Genomic DNA, 24709 nt, shown 5'->3' with positions numbered 1-24709 from the left:
GTTCTAAAAGTCCTTGTTTTTAACCCCTTAACGACCACGGATGTAAATGTACGTCCTTGTTTGGCGGTACTTTGCGCACCAGGACGTACATTTGCGTCCTGTGTATGACCGCGAGCATCGGAACGTTGCTCGCGTCATACACTGAAGGTTCCAGCAGCTAGCAGCAGCCGGGGACCCGCCAATAATGGCCAACATCCGCGATCGCGTGGATGTCCGCCATTAACCCCTCAGATGTCGTGATCAATACAGATCATGGCATCTGCGGCAGTACAGTACTTTAAATGAATGATCGGATCGCCCGCAGCGCTGCCACGGCGATCCGACCATCCAGCATGGCGGCCGGAGGTACCCTCACCTGGCTCTGGCCGTCTCCCAGGGTCTTCTGCTCTGGTCTGAGATCGAGCAGACCAGAGCAGAAGATGACCGATAATACTGATCAGTGCTATACCCTATACATAGTACTGAACAGTATTAGCAATCAAATGATTTTAGATTACTGATTTCGTACAAAAAGTTTTAGATTTTTTTTTAAGCGGTACAAAAATATAAAAGTACCTAGCCATGGGTATCATTTTAATCGTATTGACCCACAGAATAAAGAACACAAGTCATTTTTACCATAAAGTGTACAGTGTGAAAACAAAAACCTCCAAAATGTGCAAAATTGTTGTTTTCATTTAAATTTCCTCCCGAATATAAAACATTTTTGGGTTTGCCTTACATTTTATGGTAAAATGAGAGGTTTCATTATGAAGTACAATTGGTCACGCAAAAAATAAAGCCCTTATATGGGTCTGTAGATGGAAATATAAAAGTTATGGATTTTAGGAGGGGAGGAGGAAAAAACAAAAACGCAAAAATAAAATTGGCCTGGTCCTTAAGGTTAAAATGGGCTTGGTCCTTAAGGGGTTAAGGTAGCTGTACTTGGTTGTCAACCAGTGATCAAGTTATCCTATTTCTCCATTTTTCCCTCTGATTATGCCAGCAGAGGTAAAATTTTATAAAGTTTTTTTTGTTTTTTTGGTCTGGTTTCATACATTCCATAGCTCCTTCAGGATTTACTGTATATAAATAACATGCTATCTTGGCAGCAAAGCGGTGAGCTGCAATCTGTATGGTGCAGCCATAGAAAGAGTGTTTGCTTATCAAAAACACATAATTTCTGTCTGGATCTGTTTTACTCTTGCAGCGTTAGCACCGTGCTGATTCTTATTTCCAAGCAGGTCATATTTCCTGCATTCTCTCTTTTCTTGCTTTGATGTCTCTGTTAGACGTTATTCTTGTATTTTATTTTTTTTCCTTTTCACAATTCATCTAGCTTCTTGATTCTTCCCTGCAGGTTACACAAGAAGCTGGTGAATTTATGATCACTTTCCCATACGGGTATCATGCCGGTTTCAATCATGGCTTCAACTGTGCCGAATCAACAAATTTTGCTACAGTTAGATGGATTGATTACGGAAAAATAGCCAAACTGGTGAGTGGATGATTTGCCTCAGACAAACGTTTGTTGTCCTGCTGTGCTGCATGAAACCTGCATTGTAAAATTACAAGTTTACAACCTCAGCATATCAGGCTGTTAGTGTTTTGTTCAGCTTCTACTGATTGCAGGTTAGTGCACTAATAATATATTATTTAGGAAACTAGTCTTGCTCCTGTCATACTCGTGAAGATTGACAGGCATGCAAGGTGATCTTAGGACACTGGGTTTTGTGTTTTAAGCTAATATCACTATCTAAATTAAAATGAATTCATGCCCAATCCATTTATAGTACTTCTTTTTAGATTTTTTTTTTCAATTTTTATTTTTTTACCGTTACTTCTGTTGACAAAATGTTTTGTTTGTTCTAGTAGCCTTAAAGAAACGCAATTGTAGTCAATACGCTTAGATGTTCGAATAGCCTTTTTTTAATTAATTTATTTTATTTATTTATTTATTTATTTTTACCTTTAATCACGCAATAGGTGAACCATAACCCAAATACACTAAAGTAAATCATTTTTATTATTAACTTAGAATTTTTTTTTCCAATCAAGCAAAATAATTTTAAATGTGGAATTACTTTTGTGTCAGCATTTGTTTTAGAAGTGTAAATTTAAGGTCTTAAAATGAAAATTAACCTGCAGTTCTGAGGGTAGCTACTTACTGAGTTGCGGGCTTGGTTAGCTTAAAGAAAACAAGGTCCCTGCAATAAGTCGGTAATCAGACGGGGTTGATTACAAACGGGGTGCCGCGTGCAAGATCCTGGGGGTCCCCAGCGGCGGGACTCCTGCGATCAGGCATCTTATCCCCTATCCTTTGTATAGGTGATAAGATGTGTAAGCACCGGAGTACCCCTTGAAAACAGTGTTTCCCAAACAGAGAGCCTTCAGCTGTTGCAAAACTACAACTCTCATCATGGTCAGACAGCCTTTGCAGTCTTTGAATGCTTTAAGTTGTAATTTAGCAACAGCTTAAAGCTCCCTGTTTGGGAAACACTGCCTTATCTACTATAAGAAGTTTTTGACTACATAGTAAATTCTTCATATCCTGTCAATTGATATTCCTGAGAGGTGGTTGTGGGACCTTTTGCGAATGAGCAGTGGAGTGATGTTCTAGAAGCAACACCCAGTATATATCATAATGTTGAATGGTGTTATTCACAACGGTATTCTGCATAGGGCATATAGGAATCCACAATTTATTTATTTTTTATGTAATTACATGGACATTTTAAATTCAGTGGTACTCATAGAGGGGCTATACCAGAAAATGGGTGCAATGACAAAATTTGAGAAACAATGGGATCTACTTTTAAACTCTCGAGTTATTGTTCATCCTGGTGTGTGAAGTACCAAAGTAGAGCCTTGCATTGGGATTGCGATCCTGTGGTACCCAATCCAAAATGATGCAGGCGGTCAGATGCTTTGCCTGCAGGTCCTGGTAATCCATCACAGTCCTGCGGAAGCCTCTATAAGCGAAGTCCCTTTATGTCCAGAGTCCCATCCTCCCCTGAGCTCACAATGCAGGGCCTCTGTGAGGGGGGGCGGAGGGGGGGGGGGTGGTGGTGTACAGGGAATACCCCATTTAGGGCTCTGGGCATCAGGGCACGCAGATGTCCTGGTAAATCTGCGGTTCACTCCAGTCGTCTCATAGACATGCATTAAATAAGGTTCCCGAATACGGCTGAGTGCGGGTGGCGCAATTAAGCCCCGCCCCCTCCTCCCAGTCGTATACGGTAACTGTAGTTAACAAAACGTGGTGTGAACCCAGCCTAATACAGCTTCATGCACATTTTGGGGAGGGTAACGTACTGAGCCATTTTTATTTATTTATTTATTTATTGTGGCTTCACTATTGTTTATGTGCTCTGGCCTCAGAGCAGCAATGCAAGACTCCGCCCAACAACGTCACAAAATGCGGGCTCAAAATGAAACAAAAAGCCTCCAGAGGATGGATATTCATGGTGTGGTGTTTTTAATATTTTTTTAATTTCCTAAGAGGGTGAATGGATTGTTGCAGGATTGATGGAGTGCTGCTATTTAGTGCCAGGCAGGCCAGGCAGGGTGTCACCCGATGTGGCCTACCCCCCCCCCCGTCTCTCTCTACTAACGCTACTGGTAATAAAGGGTAGATAAAGAACTTCGGCTATTAACGTAAGGGAAAATTTTCTGCTTAAAAAAATGCTTTTGTAAGCGTGTTTCCCAGGTTTTGCTTACATTTGATTTATTAATCAAGGCCGTGCAACTGTTTGATATATAGGTCGCATATAAGCAAAAGTAAGTTAAAAAAAATTGTCATAAAAAAGCCATACGTTTGAAAAGAATGATAAATCTCCTTCATAATGTTTTTTTTATACTGTCCACAAACTCAAGTCATTCATGCTGTTCATATGTTCGTGGCATTTACATTATCTTACGTTCATTCTTTATGGGTTACGTTTATGGCAGCCACACGCATCATATGTTTCTTGGTATTCATACTGGTTCATACGCTTAAAGGGGTACTCCTGTGGAAAACTTTTTTATTTTTTTTTATCAACTGGTGCCAGAAAGTTAAACAGATTTGTAAATTACATCTATTAAAAAATCTTTATCCTTCCAGTACTTTTTAACAGCTGTATGCTACAGAGGAAATTCTATACTTTTTGAATTTCTTTTTTGTCTTGTCCACAGTGCTCTCTGCTGACACCTGCTGCCCATATCAGGAACTGTCCAGAGCATGAGAAAATCCCTATTGCAAACCTATGCTACTCTGGACAGTTCCTGACACAGGAAGCAGGTGTCAGCAGAGAGCACTGTGGACAAGACAGAAAAGAAATTCTAAAAGTATAGAATTTCCTCTGTAGCATGCAGCTGCTAAAAAGTACTGGAAGGGTAAAGATTTTTTAATAGAAGTCCTTAAAAAAATCTGTTCAACTTTCAAGCTCCAGCTGATTTAAAAAATATATTTTTTTTCACTGGAATACCCCTTTAAGGCTTGCATACTGTTCATACGCTCATGGCATTTCATATTGTTCACGGCATGTATACGGCTCATGGCATTTATACGGTTCATACACTCATGGCAGTTGTATTGTTCACACGCTCATGGTTTTTAATTGTTCTCACGCTCATGAAATTCATACTGTTCATACGCTCGTGGCATTTATACTGCTCATACGCTCAGGGTTTTTATACGGTTCCCACGCATAGTATCATACGGTTTTATATGTTTGTGGCTTTATGGCTTGGCATGTTAGGTCAGGTTTGGTTACTATGCTTACGTTATTCGCTTGTGTTTGTTATAGCATTGACCACTGCGCCCACGCGTATTTTAGCATTGGTTACTACATATATGGGATTGTTAGTAGCATCTATTCACAGTTGTCAATATAGAATTGTTGATACGCATACCTTAGGTTAGCATTTTTCCAGTATAGGTAGTTATAGTTTTCATGTGCGTATACTTTAGTACAGTTGATTTATACTCCACTTACATTAGGTAAATTTTAGTCTACGGAGTACTTTCACGCATAGCTGTTGTTGTTCATCTAGGAGCATGCTTCAAGTTCTTAGTGTTATATTGGGGGGGAAAAAGAAAGAAAGAAGGAAGCGCTTGCATACCCGTTATGCCGGCCTCGTCTGCGGGGGGATGCACTGCGTACTTATTGTTGCTGACACGTCTTCAGAGCATTAACATCACGACACATAAGCAGTGGTATATCCTTCATACTTGCCAGGTCTGCAGGGGATGATCACCATTATTGTTACTACAGACACTTCTTCATATCGAAAACATCACGACACACAGGTGGTTGTATAATCGTCATACCTGCCACGTCTGCAGGATGATACACTGCGTAGTTGTTGTCACTGACATGTCTTCATAGCAACATCATCTTGACACATAGATGGTTGTATACCCTTCATACCTGCCACGTCAGCAGGGGAATGCACTGCGTGGTTGTTTCTGAAATGTCTTTAGAGCAACAACATCATGACACTTAGGTGGTTGCATACCCTTCATACCTGACACTTCTGCAGGCACGATGGTTACGCATAGACCTGTCCTAGTTTACAGGCACTAGGTTTACGAATAGACTGGTCACATCTACGGGCATGATGGTATCGAAAGACCAGTCACGTCCACAGGCATGATGGAAAAGGGATTAGTCACTCGCAGTGGGACGTCACTCCTGAGACCAGTTTGAGTCAGAAGCTTGGCAGTTTAGGTATGGTTTAGTTTTCAGGTAAGGGGCAAATTCGAGTATAGTTTAAGTACAGGCGATATGGCGCTACAAGGTTATTTTCACCAAACTTCTGGCAAATAGTTTTGTTATTGTGTGTCATTATGCTAACAGTTTATTTTTGCCTCTTAATAGCAGGGACTGGAATTGTGTCATGGTATGTCTGACAGGTATCTATCGGTTCACTCTTGCCATGATGTCATGGGTAAGAATGTTAAGATGCATATATTGGCTAGTATGTCAGCCTGGTCCTGTTTCAGTGCCGGCTCATTTCTTTCAGAGCAGACATGACTAACATAGCTTTTGGGTACTAGGCGTCGACTACTAGGATAGTCAGTTGCAGACTCTACTTCTACCTCTCAAGTTAGAATCTTAAATATGGGTTTTGTGTTAGTGGTTGTGGTACGGGTTTATGATTATGAATTCTGTCATTTATCCTACCAGGTTTACTTTTTTCCCTCTAAAGGCGTGCCCTCCGTCGTGGTTATGGGCACAGATCTACCGCTTTATGTTTTATGTTTATTGTTTTTATACAGGTATGTATGTATCGTTATAATCACGAGCACGAGTGTGAAGCCTTGAGCACAAGTGTTAAGCCTATCAGGCTGTATTTGTGTGAGGGGCGTGAGTATCTTGCACCCCCTGCATTTCTAGGCGGGGACCTAGGAATTGTGGATAGGAGGTGGGGGGGGGGGGGGGGTATATAACGCCTCTGCACCTACTGTTCGTGACATTTTATGGACCCCTCCCAACCCCCCTTTTTTCAATTTATCCACTACAGGGTATGCCCAATAAAGGCGTGCCCTCCGTCACGGTTATGGGCACAGATCTATTGCTTTATGTTTAACCCCTTAACAACGACAGACGTATATTTATGTCCTGTGGCCAGCTCCCGATCTGTGAAGTGCATGCAGAAGCTAAGCGTGCTTCGTATCTGCGGGATCCCGGTTGCGATCAGCAACCAGGACCTGGCGATGTCCGGTATTAACCCTTTAGATGCCATGATCAAAGTTGATCACGGCGTCTAAAACGGGAAAATTCACTGCCGATTAGCTCAGTGGAGCTGTTCAGAAGGTCTGCGGTGAAACCGCGGCATCCCGAACAGCTGAGAGGACAGCGGGAGGTGTCTTACCTTCTTCCACGGTAAGACACCTCCCGGCGTTTGATTGCTCCAAGCCTGAAATCCAGGCTTGAGCAATCAAGCGCAGATAACACTGATCAATGCATTCCTATGGCAATGCATTGAACAGTGCCTGCAATCAGTATATGCAGTGTTACAGCCCCGAGAGGGGGCTACAACACTGCATAAAAAAAGGTTAAAAAAAAAAAAAAAGTTAATAAATGAGATTAACCCCTTCCCTAATAAAAATCAGTCACCCTCCTTTTCCCATTAAAAAAAAGTGTCAATAAAAATCAAACGTGGTATCGCCACATGCATAAATGGCTGAACCATTAAAAATCATTAATAACCATTAAAATCATTAAATAAATCACACTGTCAATGGTGTACGCGCAAAAAAATTCCAAAGTCCAAATTAGTTTATTTTTTATCACTTTTTATGCCATAAAAAATTAATAAAAAGTGATCAAAAAGTCAGATCAAAACAAAAATGGTACCAATAAAAACTTCAGATCATGGCGCAAAAAAGGAGCAATCATACCAACCTGTTCGTGGAAAAATAAAGTTATAGGGGTCAGAAGATGACTGTTTTAAACTTATTAATTTTCGTGCATGTAGTTAGGATTTTTTTTCCAGAAGTACGACAAGATCAAGCCTATATAAGTAGGGTATCATTTTAATCGTGTAGACCTACAGAATAAAGATAAGGTGTCATTTTTACCGAAAAATGTACTGCATAGAAACGGAAGCCCCCAAAATTACAAAATGGCATTTTTTTCTTCAATTTTGTCGAACGATGGTTTTTTCTTCACAGTTTTGCCGTAGATTTTTGGGTAAAATGACTGATGTCATTACAAAGGAAAATTGGTGGTGCAAAAAAAAAGACGTCATATGGGTTTTTAGGTGCAAAATTGAAAGAGTTATGATTTTTAAAATGGAAGGAGGAAAAAACAAAAGTGCAAAAACGGAAAAACGCTTGGTCCTTAAGGGGTTAATGTTTTCATACATGTATGTATGTATCGTTATAATCACAAGCATGAGTGTGAAGCCCCGATCACAAATACTGTATATGGCTAGAGGCATTTTGTCTGTAAGGGAACAAAATTTACAACTCCCAGCATTCCCGGACAGCCTTTGGCAGCATGGGTATGCTGGAAGTTGTAGTTTTGCAACAGCTGGATGTAAAACTGTTGTGTAAACACTGAGCGAGAGATATCATGCTTCATATATATTTTCTCATTATAAACTTTAGTAGTCAACTGTAGGTAGGCAGATAGCTAAGGATGCAGTAGCCAGTAATATACATAGTGGGGAGGCAGAGGCAAGAAATGCATGTTAAAGAGCCTATTCGAAAATGACCAGATAGCTGAGGGGAGGAGCGGATGCAAAATCCTGGGGCACAGGAAATTACATCACACCGGGGACATCATTTGTCCAGGGACATCTCAAAGTGTCTCCACTTTCTAGCGTTGCTGAGTCCTACTCGACACATAAGGCCAGCGCTCACTTGATCCAATCAGTCTTATGGGGGCAGGGGACGTCTACAACTGCAGCTCAGGTTCTACACCACGAAATTTCACTTATCCTATATGGTCTATGTACAGGATGAATAGCCACCAGTGATTGTTGCGCATATGTAGCGAGTTTGGGTGCTTACTTTGAACAATAGAAGGTGGGAGGTTGGTGTTGTACTGGGTGCTTAGAAGTGTAAGTACCTATACCTCTTAAAGTACGTCAGAGACAGTTCACCCAGTTTTACCTCTGATTACTCAACGGTAGTCACTGAGTGAAAACCTGCAGCCGCAATTAGTGTGCAAGTGTCAATCATGACTGACTTTGATTTGGAACTGTAGAGAGATTAAGGCATCCCGTTGTAGACAGCAGGCGTGCTACAGGTAAAGTGCACTCTGCCTAGGGCAGAAGAGGTACATAGCTCAGACAGATCAGCGGCAGCATTGGCGCTGCATGCAGAGTAGTAGCTGGACTGCTGCTAATGGATCGGCCTCTAAAGCACACCATGCAATGCTCTGCACATACCCCCATGTGTATAGTAATGTTCAATGTTAGCGGGATCAGGCGGGATTGGACACAGATGTTAGTGGGAGCAGGCGGGATTGGACTCACGTTGCGTGGCAGGCGGAAGTGGAACAAACACCCTGCGGGAGTGAGTGGTAATGGTCATAAAATCATCAGGGACAGGATTAAAAAATAAATAAAAATACTGCTTAGGGCACCAGGATGTACATTCATGTTCTATGTAGTTAAGGGGTTGGCAAACCAAATGAATGTACAATACATTTTATATGGATATTCCCTTAAAGCTCTACATAAACTGACATTTTGTTCAAGCTTATCTATTGTGTTTTTATAACATTACTCAGCATTTGCAGCACAGGGGTAGGGTAGAGGGTTGTAGTCTGATTTTGGATCTGTACGGTCCTTAAAGGGGTTGTCTGACCAATAACACTTATACCCTAGCCACAAGCTATGTGATAAGTTTATGATCACAGGGGTCCGACTGCTGGGATCCTGAGTCTTTAGGCCCATCAATTGTGTATGTCAGCTGTCAGATGGTACAGAACTAATTTCAGAAACGTTGAATTTTGCCAACTGGGTGCACATCATGGCTTCCTTTGTTCAAGTGTATTAGCTCATGCATATTTTGCAGCAGGAGCTGCTCTGAAGCATGTGTGTTAGATCAAAGTTCTGGCCTGCAGGTTGTATTTAATTTTACTTCTCCCTTTGGTGGGATGAGATGCAGTTGTTTTGATGTTGGGTTTGATGAATTTGTTTGCTGCTGCATTCATTAGCTTCAGATCAAAAACCTGACAGGCTGTTAAATGAAACTCTTGGCTTACATTTTCAGCTTCACTAAGACATTCCTAAAGATCACATTTATTTATTTCTTTATTTTATGTTTGTGCGCACCAGCCTCTAGCAACTTATTTTGTCTCGCACACATTTACTGTGATGACTCTCCTTCCCCTTCATTAAAACAAATAAGGGTTCATGAATGAAGGGTAGTGTCATCTGTAAAAATCTGGTTTTTGATACTCTCTCCAATATTACTATATTGGGGCAAATCTTGAGTAACATAAAGTTTCAGACTTTTCTCAGTTGAATACGGATTTGAATACAGCTTACAATCCTTAAGTTTTTTCCATATGGTAAATTTTTCTTATGTTTTCCTCCGTATACTGCCTGATTTCCTGTACTCTTTTGTGGTCACGTTATTACATGTAGTACTGTATAGATACTTTGTCAATTAGAATTTGTTGCCAATTTGAACAATCACAAAGTCAAGATGTAACACGTTCTTCAAAGATGCTTAAAGAAGCACTGTCATTATGAAAAACTTTTTATATTTTGTAGCACTACTGACAAATGACTTTTTAAAATATACTTTTATTTAAAAAAATGTAATTTTACTAAAAAATCAAAAATGTAATTAGCCGCCACTAGGGGTCATCTGTCTTTATGCAGACAGACTACTCTGTAGTTTGCAGCATACTGGATACTGGCACTAAAGTGTGTTGGTATCCAGTATAGGAGTTCACCTTTGCAAAAGTACACCTTTAGCTGTTCTTAAACTACAACTCCCATGGTGGAAGTTGTAGTTTTTCAATAGCTGTGGATATAATCTTTGTAATACTCTGTTTTAGAGATGTGTATTCTCCAACTGTGTGCCTTCAGCTCTTGCAAAACTACAGACAAAGGATGTGTGGGCATGATGGAAGTTGTGGTTTTGCAACAGCTAAAGGCAACACTGCTCTAACATAGTTCTTTACAAACACTGCAGCTCCAGTTGTTGCAATGCAAAACTACAACTCCCAGCATGCTTGAACAGCCAAAGCTTTCTCTCACTCCTGAGTGACAAATAAGCTGATCAGACATTCAGGTGTTTTTGAAAACTGAAGGACACACATAGTGACAGCTATGTTGATTAACATCCAGCTTTACTTGGAACAGATAGAAAATGTATGCATAAAAACTACTGTGCAGTGATTTGCGGACTGCCAGGCTGCTCCCAGACTTAGAGCAGTGAGGGAGAGAGATGGACATGCCCCCTCCAGAAGGCAAGAACACAAAGCAAGTGAGCAACGTATAAATGTCATTTGTTCGGGATATATAGCTCCTAGACGCCTAAAAATATGTACATGATCAGGATTAGGTACTGAGTAACATATCACTTTTTATTTTTAATTTTTTTTTGCACTATGAGAGCTACGCTTTAACCCCTTCCCGCTATGGGATGTATGCATACGTTCCAGCACCCGACACGTTCACGCGTTGGGATGTGTGCATACGTCCTAGCGATCTCTGGCACTGCCGCGGGCAGCGCAGGAGATCGGTGACGGTACCCGGCTGACGATCACAGCCGCAGTCCCGCAGCAGCTGCGCCAGTTCTGACAGCTCAATCTTGATCACGCATCTATGGTGTTGACAGGGGGAGCATGTAAATGCCCCTTCCCCAATTAAAGCCCTGTATTATCACTAAAAAAGATCAAAAACACTAATCATATACATAATAGGTATTGCCACGTCCGTAATGACATGTACTATAATACTATCATTGAAAGTATCCCGCACTGTGGACGCCTAAAAATAATAATTAAAAAAAAAATATGCTAAATTCGCCAATTTTGGTACAAATAGCGGACTAAAAAAGAGCAAAAGTTAGCACGTATCGCAAAAATTATACCAATAGTTAGAGCTCGTCCTGCAAAAAATAAGCCCTTACTCAATGGCGTCGGACAAAAAATAAAAAAGTTACGGCTTTTGGAAAATTAATGGCAGAAAAAGATATTTGCTCAGAAAAGGAAAAAGAACATAGAAAGCTATATAAAATGGGCATCACCATAATCGCACTGACCCACAGAATAAATGGAACATCATTTTTACTGCACAGTGTACACAATGAAAAAAAAAACTGAAATGTAAGTTTTTCACAATATTTTGGAGTATTTCACAAAAAATGCTGCATGTGTCAACAAAAATGCACCACTTATATAAAGTACAATATGTCATGAAAAAACATTCTCAGAATCGCTCCGGTCAGAAAAAGTGTTCTAAAGTTATTACCATTTAAAGAGATACATGTCAAATAAAAAAAAAAGAGCATGGTCATTAAGGTAAAAAATGGGTCTGTCCTTAAGGGGTTAAAGGAAAACTGTCAACAAATTGACTCGCACTAACCAGTGGTACTGGCTGGTAGTGCCGGTGACGCTGATAAAAACGCTGCCTACCATGCCTGGATCTGGTGCAGTGTTCCTCTGTTATGTTACTAATTGCGATTTATGCAAATGACCAGTCAGTGGCACAGGCAGCGTTATGATGGCGGCCTCGGGCCCTGTGATGTCGCAGCACTCGGCCTGCTCATACATATTCATACAATCCCCTTCGCTTCCCTGCTCTGTATTTACTTATACTGCCCATGTGCTGATGATGGCGGGCATCTTAAATCATCGTCACATGCGACGCATTGGCAACTTGGAGAGGAGTCTCCTGCTTACTGAGCAAGTACTCTTTTGGGTAGAGGGGGTGAGGATAATGGGACAGATGTGCAAGACAGTCAGGCAGCTAGCTGGATTACAGTTAGAAAACGTAGTAGAGGGAAAAGTGTCAGGGAGGCTAGTCCTGATCTAGAACACACCAACAAGTTTGCCCGGTTGGCAGATGAGGGGGATGCCATTTCAGAGCTAGCAGTACTGCAGCAGGAATCTGCCTCTGACTGCCAGTAGGGTGTGTGCTCCAGAACAGAGGGAAGGAGGAGTGCAGGGCAGGCCGGTACTGGTAGTGGGGGACTTAATTATTAGGGGGACAGACAGGGCGATCTGTTACAAAGACCGGAATCGCCGAACAGGGTGTTGTCTACCTGGAGCTCGAGTTTGGCACATCGTGGATCTGGTTGACAGATTTGTGGGTGGGGCTGGAGAGGACCCAGTGGTCATGATACATATTGTCACCAATGACGAAGTAAGAGGTAGGTGGAGTGTCCTTGAAAATGATTTCAGGGACTTAGGCTACAAGCTTAAAGGGGTACTCCGGTGGAAAACATTTTTTTTATTTTTTTTTTTAAAGTCAACTGGTGCCAGAATGTTAAACAGATTTTGTAAATTACTTATATTAAAAAATCTTTACCCTTCCAGTACTTTTTAACAGCTGTATGCTACAGAGGAAATTATTTTCTTTTTGAATTTCTTTGTTGTCTTCTCCACAGTGCTCTCTACTGACACCTGATGCCTGTATAAGGAACTGTCCAGAGCAGGAGAAAATCCCCATAGAAAACCTATGCTGCTTTGGACAGTTCCTGACACTGACAGAGGTGTCAGCAGAGAGAAAAAGAAATTCAAAAAGAAAATAATTTCCTCTGTAGCATACAGCTGCTAAAAGGTACTGGAAGGGTAAAGATTTTTTTATAGAAGTAATTTACAAATCTGTTTAACTTTCTGGCTTCAGTTCATTTAAAAAAAAAATTTCCACCGGAGTATCTCTTTAAAGCAAGGACCGCCAAGGTAATATTTTCTGAAATATTACCTGTACCACGAGCCACACCAGAGAGACAGCGGGAGATTAGGGAGGTAAACAAGTGGCTCAGAAGCTGGTGTAGAAGGAGTGGCTCATGGAGAACTGGGCCGAATTCGCTGTCTGATTCCAGCTCTACCATAGGGACAGCTGCACCTCAATGGGAAGGGTGCAGCTGTGCTTGGGGAAAAGATGGCTAGAAGGGTGGAGGAGTGGTTAAACTAGGGACTGGGGTGGAGGGAACCTACAACCTAGAGGGGGAAGATAGTGTAGATACAGAGGGGGGACTTATTAATGTACCTGGGGGTGGAGCAGAGGGAGGGGTTAGAATAGTTAATAGGCTTTATAGGAAAAAAATAATACACCATTGAATTGTATGTTGACTAATCCCAGAAGTCTGTCCAATAAAACTGACAAACTGGAGTTGATAATGTCTGAGGAGAATTATGACATAGTGGGTATAACAGAGACTTGGTTTGACGATAGCTGTGACTGGGCGGTCAACCTACAGGGTTATAGTCTATTCAGGAAAGATCAGACAAAACAGAAAGGGGGAGGAGTTTGTCTTTATGTAAAGTCCAGTCTGAAGGCCGCACTGAGGGAGGATATACGGGAGGGAAATGATAATGTGGAGTCATTATGGGTAGAAATATATGGAGATTAAAAAAAACATATACTGATAGGGGTTTGCTATAAGCCACCAAACCTAATGGAAGAGGCAGAAGATCAACTACTGAGGCAAATAAACAAGGCAGCAAATCAGAATGAAGTGATAATAATGGTGGACTTTAACTGTCCCGATATAAACTGGGAGACTGAGACCTGTGAATCACATAAAGGAAACAGGTTTCTGACTATAGCTAAAGACAATTATCTGTCCCAAATGGTGCAGGGCCCCACCAGAGGGGGCGCCCTACTGGACTTAATATTAACCAACAGACCTGACAGAGTAACTAATGTGCAAGTAGAAGGACACCTAGGAAATAGTGATCATAACATAATACAGTAGAACATGTTGTTCAATAAGGGAATCTCTCGAGGGGCCACAAAACAATGAACTTTAGGAAGGCAAAGTTTGATCAACTCAGAGAAGCCCTTAACAAAATAAAATGGGATAATGCCCTCAAAAGCAGGAATACCGTATATTCCGGCATATAAGACGACTTTTTAACCCCGACTTTTTATCGGAAAAGTCGGGGGTCGTCTTATACACCGGGTATTGGGGTCCGGGATAGGAAAACTTATGACTATCTGCCCGGGCCGGCTCCCGTGTGCGGGAGCCGGCCAGAGCAGATAAAAACTAATTACTGATAGTAAAAACCAGGGTGTCTCCAGCTGTTTTGAAGCTACAACTCCCAGCATGCCCGAACAGCCTTTGCCGGTCCGGGCATGCTGGTAGTTGTAGTTACACAACAGCTGGAGGCACCCTGGTTTTTAGTATTACGGGAGCAGATAATCATCGCTTTTCCTATGCTGGACATCCCTGTGTCCCGAAAGATCTTTTCAGGACATAGGGATCCTCCTGCGGTCCTCCTCCGCTTCTCCCCTCTATGGTTGTATGACATCCTCCTGCGACCATAGAGACGCAGGAGGACCGCAGGACCATCGCAGGAGGACACACGCCGTCCGGGGCCTGGTGAGTGACCGGCGGCGCGTCATCTTCTTCAGTGATCCGGTCACCACTCCTACAGGGCCGGGACTGCTGCTATGGCCCATAGCAGTAGATGGTGACCCCGGGCCGGAGGAGAGATAAGAACACTGTGGGGGCAGTACAGACATACAGCCTCCAGCCATACATTGTATATGGCTGGAGGCTGTATGTCTGTGAGGGGGGGGGGGACTGTCTACTAATGTGGGTGAGCTGCCTACTAATGTGGGGTAACTCCCGACCTAATGTGGGGTAACTCCCGACCTAATGTGGGGTAACTCCCGACCTAATGTGGGGGAACTGCCGACCTAATGTGGGGGAACTGCCGACCTAATGTGGGGGAACTGCCTACTAATGTGGGGGAACTGGCAACCTAATGTGGGGGAACTGGCAACCTAATGTGGGGGAACTGGCAACCTAATGTGGGGGAACTGGCAACCTAATGTGGGGGAACTGGCAACCTAATGTGGGGGAACTACAACCTAATGTGGGGGAACTATACTGCCTACCTGATGTGGGGGGAACTACAAGGTACTGTACATCGCGGTAGAAGGGGTAGTCTTATACGTCGAGTATATCCAAAACTCTATATTTTAACTGTAAAAGTTGGGGGTCGTCTTATATGCCCAGTCGTCTTATACGCTGGCATATACGGTACTGACACTAAATGGGAGACTTTTAAGAATATTTTACATTCTCACTGTAAGAGGTATATACCTTATGGGAATAAAAGGGTCAGGAATTAAAGAAAGCCAATAGAGATGAGTAAAAATGTTAAGGGGGCAATAAATGACAAAAATAAAGCATTTAAACTACTAAAACAGGACGGCAGTGAAGAAGCATTAAAAAGCTATAGAGAAAAATGTAAAATATGTAAAAAACAAATAAAAGCCGCAAAAATAGACACTCATTGCCAAATAGAGTAAAACTAACTCAAAAATGTTCTTTAACTATATAAATAGCAAAAATGTCACAAATGAAAGTGTAGGCCATTTAAAGAAATGATGAGGAATAAATTATAAATGGGGATCAGTAAAAAGAAAGTGTATTAAACAAATTCTTCACTGTATTCACTGAGGGATATGAAATGCCAGGTGAAATACAGCGAGATAAAGTAAACTTATAGGTCCCCTGTCTATCCCAGGAAGAAGTACTGTGCCGCCTACAAAAAATCTGAATAGACAAATCACCAGGCCCAGATGGCATTCACCCCCGTTCTCTAAAGGAATTAAGTAATGTAATAGACAGACCCCTCTTTTTAATATTCAAGGACTGATAGTGACAGAGACTGTTCCTCAGGACTCTCGCATGGCAAATGTGGTGCCAATATTTAAAAAGGGGTCAAAAGGTGACCCCAGGAATTATAGACCTGTTAGTTTAACTTCCGTTGTATGTAAATTATTTGAGGGTTTTCTAAGAGATGCTATTTTGGAGTATCTTGATAAAAATAAATGTATGATCCCATATCAGCATGGCTTTATGAGGTCCTGTCAAACTAACCTGATCTACTTTTATAAGGAGGTGTGCTCCAGACTGTATCAGGGGGAATCGCTGGATGTTGTATATCTGGATTTTTCCAAAGTATTTTGATAAGGTGCCACATAAAAGATTGGTGCATAAAATGAGAAGGATTGGCCTGGGGGTTCTCCCACTTAATTAAAAAAAAAAAAAAAAAAAAAAAGGGGGCCTGTAATTTTCATCATAAGTATACCTCAACTATGAGAGACATAATGAGAAAAAAATCCATAAAATCCCATTGTCTAATTTTTAAAGTATTTATTTGCAGATTATGGTGGAAAATAAGTATTTGGTCACTTACAAACAAGCAAGATTTCTTGCTCTCCACAGACCTGTAACTTCTTGAAGAGTCTCCTCTGTCCTCCACTTGTTACCTGTATTAATGGCATCTGTTTGAACTTATCTGTATAAAAGACACCTGTCCACAACCTAAAACAGTCACACTCCCCAAACTCCACTATGGCCAAGACCAAAGAGCTGTCGAAGGACACCAGAAACAAAATGGTAGACCTGCATCAGGCTGGGAAGACTGCATCTGCAATAGGCAAGCAGCTAGGTGTGAAGAAATCAACTGTGGGAGCAATTATTAGAAAATGGAAGACATACAAGACCACTGATAATCTCCCCTGATCTGGGGCTCCACAGAAGATCTCACCCTGTGGTGTCAAAATGATCACAAGAAAGGTGAGCAAAAATCCCGAAACCACACGGGGACACCTAGTGAATGACCTGCAGAGAGCTGGGACCAAAGTAACAAAGGCTACCATCAGTAACACTACGCCGCCAGGGACTCAAATCATGCAGTGCCAGACATGTCCCCCTGCTTAAGCCAGTACATGTCTGGGCCCTTCTGAAGTTTGCTAGAGAGCATTTGGATGATCCTGAAGAGGATTGGGAGAATGTCATATGGTCAGATGAAACCAAAGTAGAACTTTTTGGTAAAAAATGAACTCATCGTGTTTGGAGGAGAATGAATACTGGGTTGCATCCAAAGAATACCATACCTACTGTGAAGCATGGGGTGGAAACCTCATGCTTTGGTGCTGTTTTTCTGCCAAATGACCAGGACTACTGATCCGTGTAAAGGATAGAATGAATGGGGCCATGTATCGTTAGATTTTGAGTGAAAATTTCCTTACATCAGCAAGGGCATTGAAGATAAAACGTGGCTGGGTCTTTCAGCATGACAATTATGGAGAGGCTTCATAAGAAGCATTTCAAGGCCCCATGTGGCCTAGCCAGTCACCAGATCTCAACCCCATAGAAAACCTTTGGAGGGAGTTAAAAGTCCGTTTTGGCAAACGACAGCCTGAAAACATCGCTACTCTAGAGGAGATTTGCGTGGAGGAATGGGCCAAAATACCAGCAACAGTGTGTGAAAATCTTGTGAAGACTTACAGAACACGTTTGACCTCTGTCATTGCCAACAAAGGGTATATAACAAAGTACCAAGATGAACTTTTGTTATTGACCAAATACTTATTTTCCACCATAATTTGCAAATTCTTTTAAAATCAGACAATGGGGTTTTATGGATTCTTTTTTCTCATTATTTCTCTCATAGTTGAGGTATACCTATGATGAAAATTACAGGCCTCTCTCATCTTAAGTGGGGAAACTTGCACAATTGGTGACTGACTAAATAATTTTTTGCCCCATTGTAACTGGCTCAGTGATAGTAAATAGAGGGTGGTTATAAATGGTACTAAACTCTGTTAAGCAGTAAACACTATAGAGGACAGTGCACTGTAGCAAATGGATCTGGATAGGTTGGAGGTTTGGGCTGGGAGGTGGCAGATGAGGTTCAACACTGATAAATGTAAGGTAATGCACATAGGGAAGAAGATTCTGGGCTGGGATTATGTATTAAATGGGAGAACACTTGGGACGACTGACGTGGAAAAGGACTTGGGGTTTTTAGTTAATAGTAAATTAAGCTTTAGTGACCAGTGTCGGGCAGCTGCTGCCAAAGCAAATAAAATAATGGGGGGCATCAATAGGGCATAGATGCTCACGACAAGGAAATAATTCTACCGCTGTACAAATCACTAGTCAGACCACGCATAGAATACTGTGTACAGTACTGGGCACCAGTGTACAAGAAATATAGTGGCGCTGGAGAGGGTTTAATGATGGGCAACCAGGGTAATACGGGGAATGGGAGGACTACAGTACCCAGAAAGATTATCAGAATTAGGGTTATTTAGTTTAGAAAAAAGAAGGGTTAGGGGAGACCTAATAACTATGTATAAATATATCAGGGGACCGTACAGAGATCTCTCCCATGATCTATTTATACCCAGGACTGTATCTTTAACAAGGGGGCATCCTCTACGTTTCGAGGAAAGGAGCTTTCTACCCCAGCACAGACGGGGGTTCTTTACTGGAAGAGCAGTGAGACTATGGAACTATCTACCAGAGGAGGTGGTCATGGTGAACTCTGTAAAAGAGTTCAAAAGGGGTCTGGATGCATTTTTGGAGAGTAATAATATTGCTGGTTATGTATACTAGATTTATAGGGACAGAAGGTTGATCCAGGGATTTATTCTGACTGCCATATTTGGAGTTGGAATAGAATTTTTAGCTCTAGTATGAGGGTTTTTTGCCTTCCTCTGGATCAACTCACTATGGTCTCATTAAGGATATAGGTTTTCAATCCTTAGTATGTTACTTTATCACCCGCACTACCAGCCAGTACCACTGGTTAGTGCAGGTTACTTTGCTGACCGTTTTTCCTTTAATAGTATAAACTAATAAATACAGGGGATTCATGCACAAGGGAAGAGGTGTTTAGTATGAAGACTTAAACTGTACATCACCGTGCACCCGGATTTTGGTCACGCCCTGTGTGCACTAAACTCCTTTATTAGCATATTAGGAAAACTGGGAATTTCGGCAGAACAGAGGCATGCATCGGAAACTGGTAAGTACTATTGTCATCAGCATCACTCCCACTACAAGACGTAATGTAATGCCGGTATCTCACAGCATTGCTAAATAGAGACAGGTTCTCTGCTTTGAATCCTAAAGGTTGTGCACTTTTGTGATATCCTTATGATGTCCTTGCTGTATGTTTATGTAACATTATATAGTGCCAACCAGGGTTGTCCCAATATTGATACTAGTATCTGGCCCAATACCAGAAATTTGCATGATATCGGGTACTCGTTTAATGTCCCCCATACCAAATCCGATCCCTTTTGCATTGCAATCCTCGCGTCAAAATAAAAAGCCTGCTCCGCTGCCCTGTTCTCCTGTCCGCATCATGGTGTCCTATGGAGGAGCATGTGAGACACATGTCACGCCACCTCCTCCTCTGCACCCAGTGTACAGCTATGGAGGAAGCATAGTGATGCATATGTCACATGCTTCTCCGTAGGACGCCGTGATGTGGATGAGAGAAAGGGGCAGCGGCGCAGCAACACTCGACAGAGGACAGCCACAAGTGAGCAACTCCCAGGGGCACTACAGAGGGTGGCTGCTGTCTACAAGGTGGGGGGGGGGTTTACGATCTACAAGGTGAGGGCTGCTGTCTACTAGGGGGGGGGCTGCTGTCTACAGGGGGCTACTGCTAATGTCTGCAGCTAACTATACTACCTACAAGGGGATGCTGCCTACTATTGAAGGCAATCTTACAGCAGAGTCACCTGCACTAAGTTTAATATATAGGTAGATAGTTCAGGTGACCCGGTTTCTACCGCTGCTCACCATGTGATCATCAGCGCAATCGTTCCGGAGACATTGTTCACGTCGCAAATGCAAATTACCTGTTCTGCCCAATGGAGTAGTGCAAAATCTTTGCTCATATTACAGCAGCCCACCTCCATTGCACACAACAAGGAACTCGCATATTAAGCAGTGTAAGCAGCACTAGAAACCTGGTAACCCTGTTGTCAGATTCCCTTTAAATTAAAATACTCGGAATTGGTATCGGCGAGTACTAGAATTAAAATATCGGTACTTGTACTCGGTCTTAAAAAAAAATGGTATTGGGACATCCCTAGTGCCAGCATAAACTGCAGGATGGAATCCATAACCATAATTCTCTCCAAAACCAAACAGAAAAGCGTAGGTAACATATAAAGTTCATATAGGAAGTATGTAGCCAGTAGATCCAAAGCGCAACTACTGTAATTTTTTAAAATCCTGCCATTGTTTATACATAAGTGATATTTAAAGGGTCCTATAATCAGATTCATGCTGCCCAAACTATAAAAAAAAAATCAGCAAGGCAAATCTTCTAATTCTTAGTGTGAACTTAAAGGGGTTATACAGGGAAAAACTTTTTTTTATATATCAACTGGCTCCAGAAAGTTAAACAGATTTGTAAATTACTTATTTTAAAAAATCTTAATCCTTTCAGTACTTATGAACATCTGAAGTTAAGGTTGTTCTTTTCTGTCTAAGTGCTCTCTGATGACCCGTGTCTCGGGAACCGTCCAGTTTAGAAGCAAATTCCCATAGCAAACCTCTTCTAAACTGGGCGGTTCCCGAGACACATGTCATCAGAGAGCACTTAGACAGAAAATAACAACCTTAAATTCAGAAGCTCATAAGTACTGAAAGGATTATGATTTTTTAATAGAAGTAATTTACAAATCTGTTTAACTTTCTGGAGCCAGTTGATATATATATATAAAAAAAAATTTTTTTCCCCTGGATAACCCCTTTAAACTAAACATCATCTTCATGCATACTTTTTTGGCCTTTTTTTTTGGGGCAAAAAAAGTAAATTATATATTTTTTTTGTACCCGTATTTTGCTTTAAAAAATGGCTGTCTTTTTCTAAGCTAACAGCTGTTTAATAAAACAACGAGTTTATTACCAGCAATTTTCCATTTGTTTCATTTATCTCCATAACTAGAAAAAGAGGACCTTGTTTGGCCTTTTTTTTCTAGTACAACATACAGCTGGAAAAATGTGAACATAGCTTTAAAATACACCACATTTTATTACCTTCTGTTGTTCTTGTTTGACGTTTAGGCCACCTGTTGGATTATGTTACTTCTCAACTTTTTGCTGCACAATTTGACTCCCACCTTTGCTGCTGGGTTAGATTTACCGTATTTTTCGCTCCATAAGACGCACTTTTTCTCCCCAAAAGTGGGAAGGAAATGTCTGTGCGTCTTATGGAGTGAATGTGTGTGCCTAAAAGCAGGGAAGGCTGCAGAGGGGAGGCTGCTGAAGAGGTAAGCTTACCTGCTCCTGGGTCTGTACGGCGAAGTGCTCCGCTGCCCCGTTCTCTGATTCACGCCGCTGCCGCTGCCCCGTTCTGCCATCCCCTTTACTGCCTCTGTCCTGTTCTCCTGTCCGCATAATGGATCCTTATGGAGGAGCATGTGACACACACGTCACTCCACCTCCTCCCCTGTGCCCAACGTAACGCTACGGAGGAAGCAGAGTGACGTGTGTCACATGCTCCTCCATAGACTCCATTATGCGGACGGCAGAACAGGGCAGTGGTAGTGATAAGTACGGGGCTGCGGAGCGGCGATAAGTAAGCAACTACAAGTGGGGTCCTGCTGGCCACAAGGGGGTTCCTGCTGGCCACAAGGGGTCCTAAATATTTTAGTACCAGTTTGGTTCAGAATATTTTTTTTCTTGTTCTCCTCCTCTTAAACCTAGGTGCGTCTTATGGTCAGGTGCATCTTATAGTGCGAAAAATACGGTACTTACGGGACCACCCTGGTTACATGACACAGAGTCGGGAGAGAACGCACTTATGCAGGCTCATTCTACTGATCGGTCCAAATCTGAACATTCACACCCCGACTGATCATACTTTTTGCTATATCTCTATGACATATCACACTACAGAATTTCTGAGCGGAGTTCCCATCGGGAATTCAGATGCAACAGCCTCCCATTCCTTTCAGAGGGATTTGCTGCACCATGTACACTGCTGTTATTCAAATTCCGGGCTCTGACAAAAGAATGAACAATGGATATGGATTGCCATCAATGTGATGGCACATGTCCGAGTGGTCCTAGCGAGTCAGTTGTGGCTGTTCTGCTCAGAATGTTTGTCTGGAATTTTTCTGGGTGGACATTCTGTGGTGCAGAATGCAAAAAAAAAAAATAAAATAAATAAGTGAGCGTGCTATGAATGGGTTGGCGAGATCAGGAGATAGTTGTTGCCCAAGAACTTATAAGGCTGACTATCTAATGTGCATGCCCAGCTTTCAATTGTTTGTTTTAAGTCTGGCAAACTTTTCCTAAGAGGTCGTTCTGGTTTGTATTGACTGGATATAACCCTGTTCTTGGCACTAAATATACACCTCTTGTACAGATTCAAATGAAAGGCAAGATTCATTCAGCCATTATATTGAACTTTTCTTGGACCAACCTCTTCATTTAAAAAGTGAAATTAGGTGTCCTCTGAACCAGAAAAAGTATTTATATTGCTATAGCACTTGATCTGTGTAGCAGTATATACTGGTAATATTGGAACCCATGTGATAGGGCATCAGGTCTCGGTGACTGTACGAGAGAAAAAGGAAAGTGCTACCTGTACCTGTGATGTTAGTGTATTATGAAGGCATTAAAGCTCATTCTGTACATTATGTTGTGTTCACTAATATTGCCTCTACAACCTTTATATGGGATTGAAGCTATTGCCTCTTTCAAACCATGAATATAAAAAGCAGAATCTTGCAATCCTGCATGCTGCAGTGTTTGAAGGAGCAGCTGTTATAGTTAGTAGATACACACACATCAGAAGAGCCATAGCAGATAAATGACTTGATAGATTTCCTCTGATCAGTCACATTTGTTAGTTGGCACATTCCAACAAAGCCAGGAGTTGAGACAGCAGAGGAGAGGGAAGCATATTTTCTACATTCAGTGGTTCCTTCTGGCTTGATTGATGAGAGAAGCAATGTAAACGGCAGCTGCTTATCTCTACCAATACATATTGTAGCATCCTGGCTCCTGCAAGCACAGATACCACATAGCACCATATGTCAAAGAGAAAAGGGACCGACTTGGTAAACCATAGAAAACTGCCATCAAAAGTCTTGTACATTTAGATTATGTGGTAGATTAACTTTAGTTTTCTACACATCATGGCCAACTGCAATGAGCAATTAACATTTTCCGAGCATTAGACATATCTAACTGCTATGCTGCACTAGGGAGATACTGGAGAATAGCAACTATTCCCTTCCTTCGGGGAAATGTTTGCAAAATATCAAGGTAAAAGGTTCCAGGCCAGTTAACTTAAGCAGTAATTTCTCTTCGCATCCTTGTCCCTGCATTTGCTTTTTAAAAACAGACATTGAATACATTCATAGTAGAACATGCTTAAAGGAAACCTGACAGTTAAGTTTTGCTGTCCTTGGTGAGGCAGCATAACATAAGGACAGATGCAATGTTTCACGCAGTCCGTCACTTATGCTAATGTATAACAAAAGCTTAGAGAGCCTACACCTGAGAACAGGCAGTGCACAACCAGAAAGTGTCACCACTACCACTGCCCACACACACCTGCCAATGATTGACAGATTTTCTTCCCCTATCATCAAGGCGTGGCAGGGGAATTGCATATTGAATTAGACTTTAGAGGAGTTCAAAGCAATGTTGGATCATGGTTGTATTTTGTAAAATTGAGACAAACGGAGACAAAACGGTTCACTTGTCTTTACAGGTTGGCTCAGCCTAGGAAAGAAACATGTCCTTCAACACTGGAACCAAGCAACCCATTAGATTGCTTCTTTCATTTTTTAAAAGGCCTCTGAAAAATAAACCTGCACAGGTTTTGATAAATCTCCCCAACTGAGACTATATTGAATTGCTATCCAATATAAAGAGGATATTGTATGAAGATTGGTTAGTGCCTGCTTGGATTTATTTTGAAGGAGTACTCCGGTGGAAAACAAATATTTTCAAATCAACTGATAGCAGAAACTTAAACAGATTTGTAAATGACTTCTGTTTAAAAATCTTAATCCTTCCAGTAGGTATCAGCTTCTGAATACTACATAGAAAATTGTGTAGTTCTTTCCAGTCTGACCACAGTGCTCTCTGCTGACACCTCTGTCCATGTCAGGAGCTGTTCAAAGCAAAAGAAGTTTGCTATAGGGTATTTCTTCTACTCTGGACAGTACACAAACAGAGGTGTCTGCAGATAGCACTGTGGTCAAACTGGAAAAAGACACAGCTTCCTCTGGAGCATAAAGCAGCTGATAAGTA

At 41.7% G+C, this 24709-nt stretch overlaps 1 protein-coding gene across 3 annotated transcripts in view; it reads left to right on the top strand.

The window, feature by feature from the left end:
* Positions 1 to 24709, top strand: part of KDM4C (lysine demethylase 4C) — a 459478-nt gene that overhangs the window by 118564 nt on the left and 316205 nt on the right. For all 3 annotated transcript variants that reach the window (XM_056521848.1, XM_056521837.1, XM_056521858.1), the window contains one exon: positions 1340 to 1477. In XM_056521848.1, the coding sequence (XP_056377823.1) occupies positions 1340 to 1477 (138 nt within the window). The remainder of the gene's footprint in view (positions 1 to 1339; positions 1478 to 24709) is intronic.

The sequence above is a fragment of the Hyla sarda genome, chromosome 1 (assembly GCF_029499605.1).
Source record: "Hyla sarda isolate aHylSar1 chromosome 1, aHylSar1.hap1, whole genome shotgun sequence".
Lineage (NCBI taxonomy): Eukaryota > Metazoa > Chordata > Amphibia > Anura > Hylidae > Hyla > Hyla sarda.
Note: the sequence above shows the minus strand (reverse complement) of the source record. Positions and strands in the feature narration are given on the sequence as shown.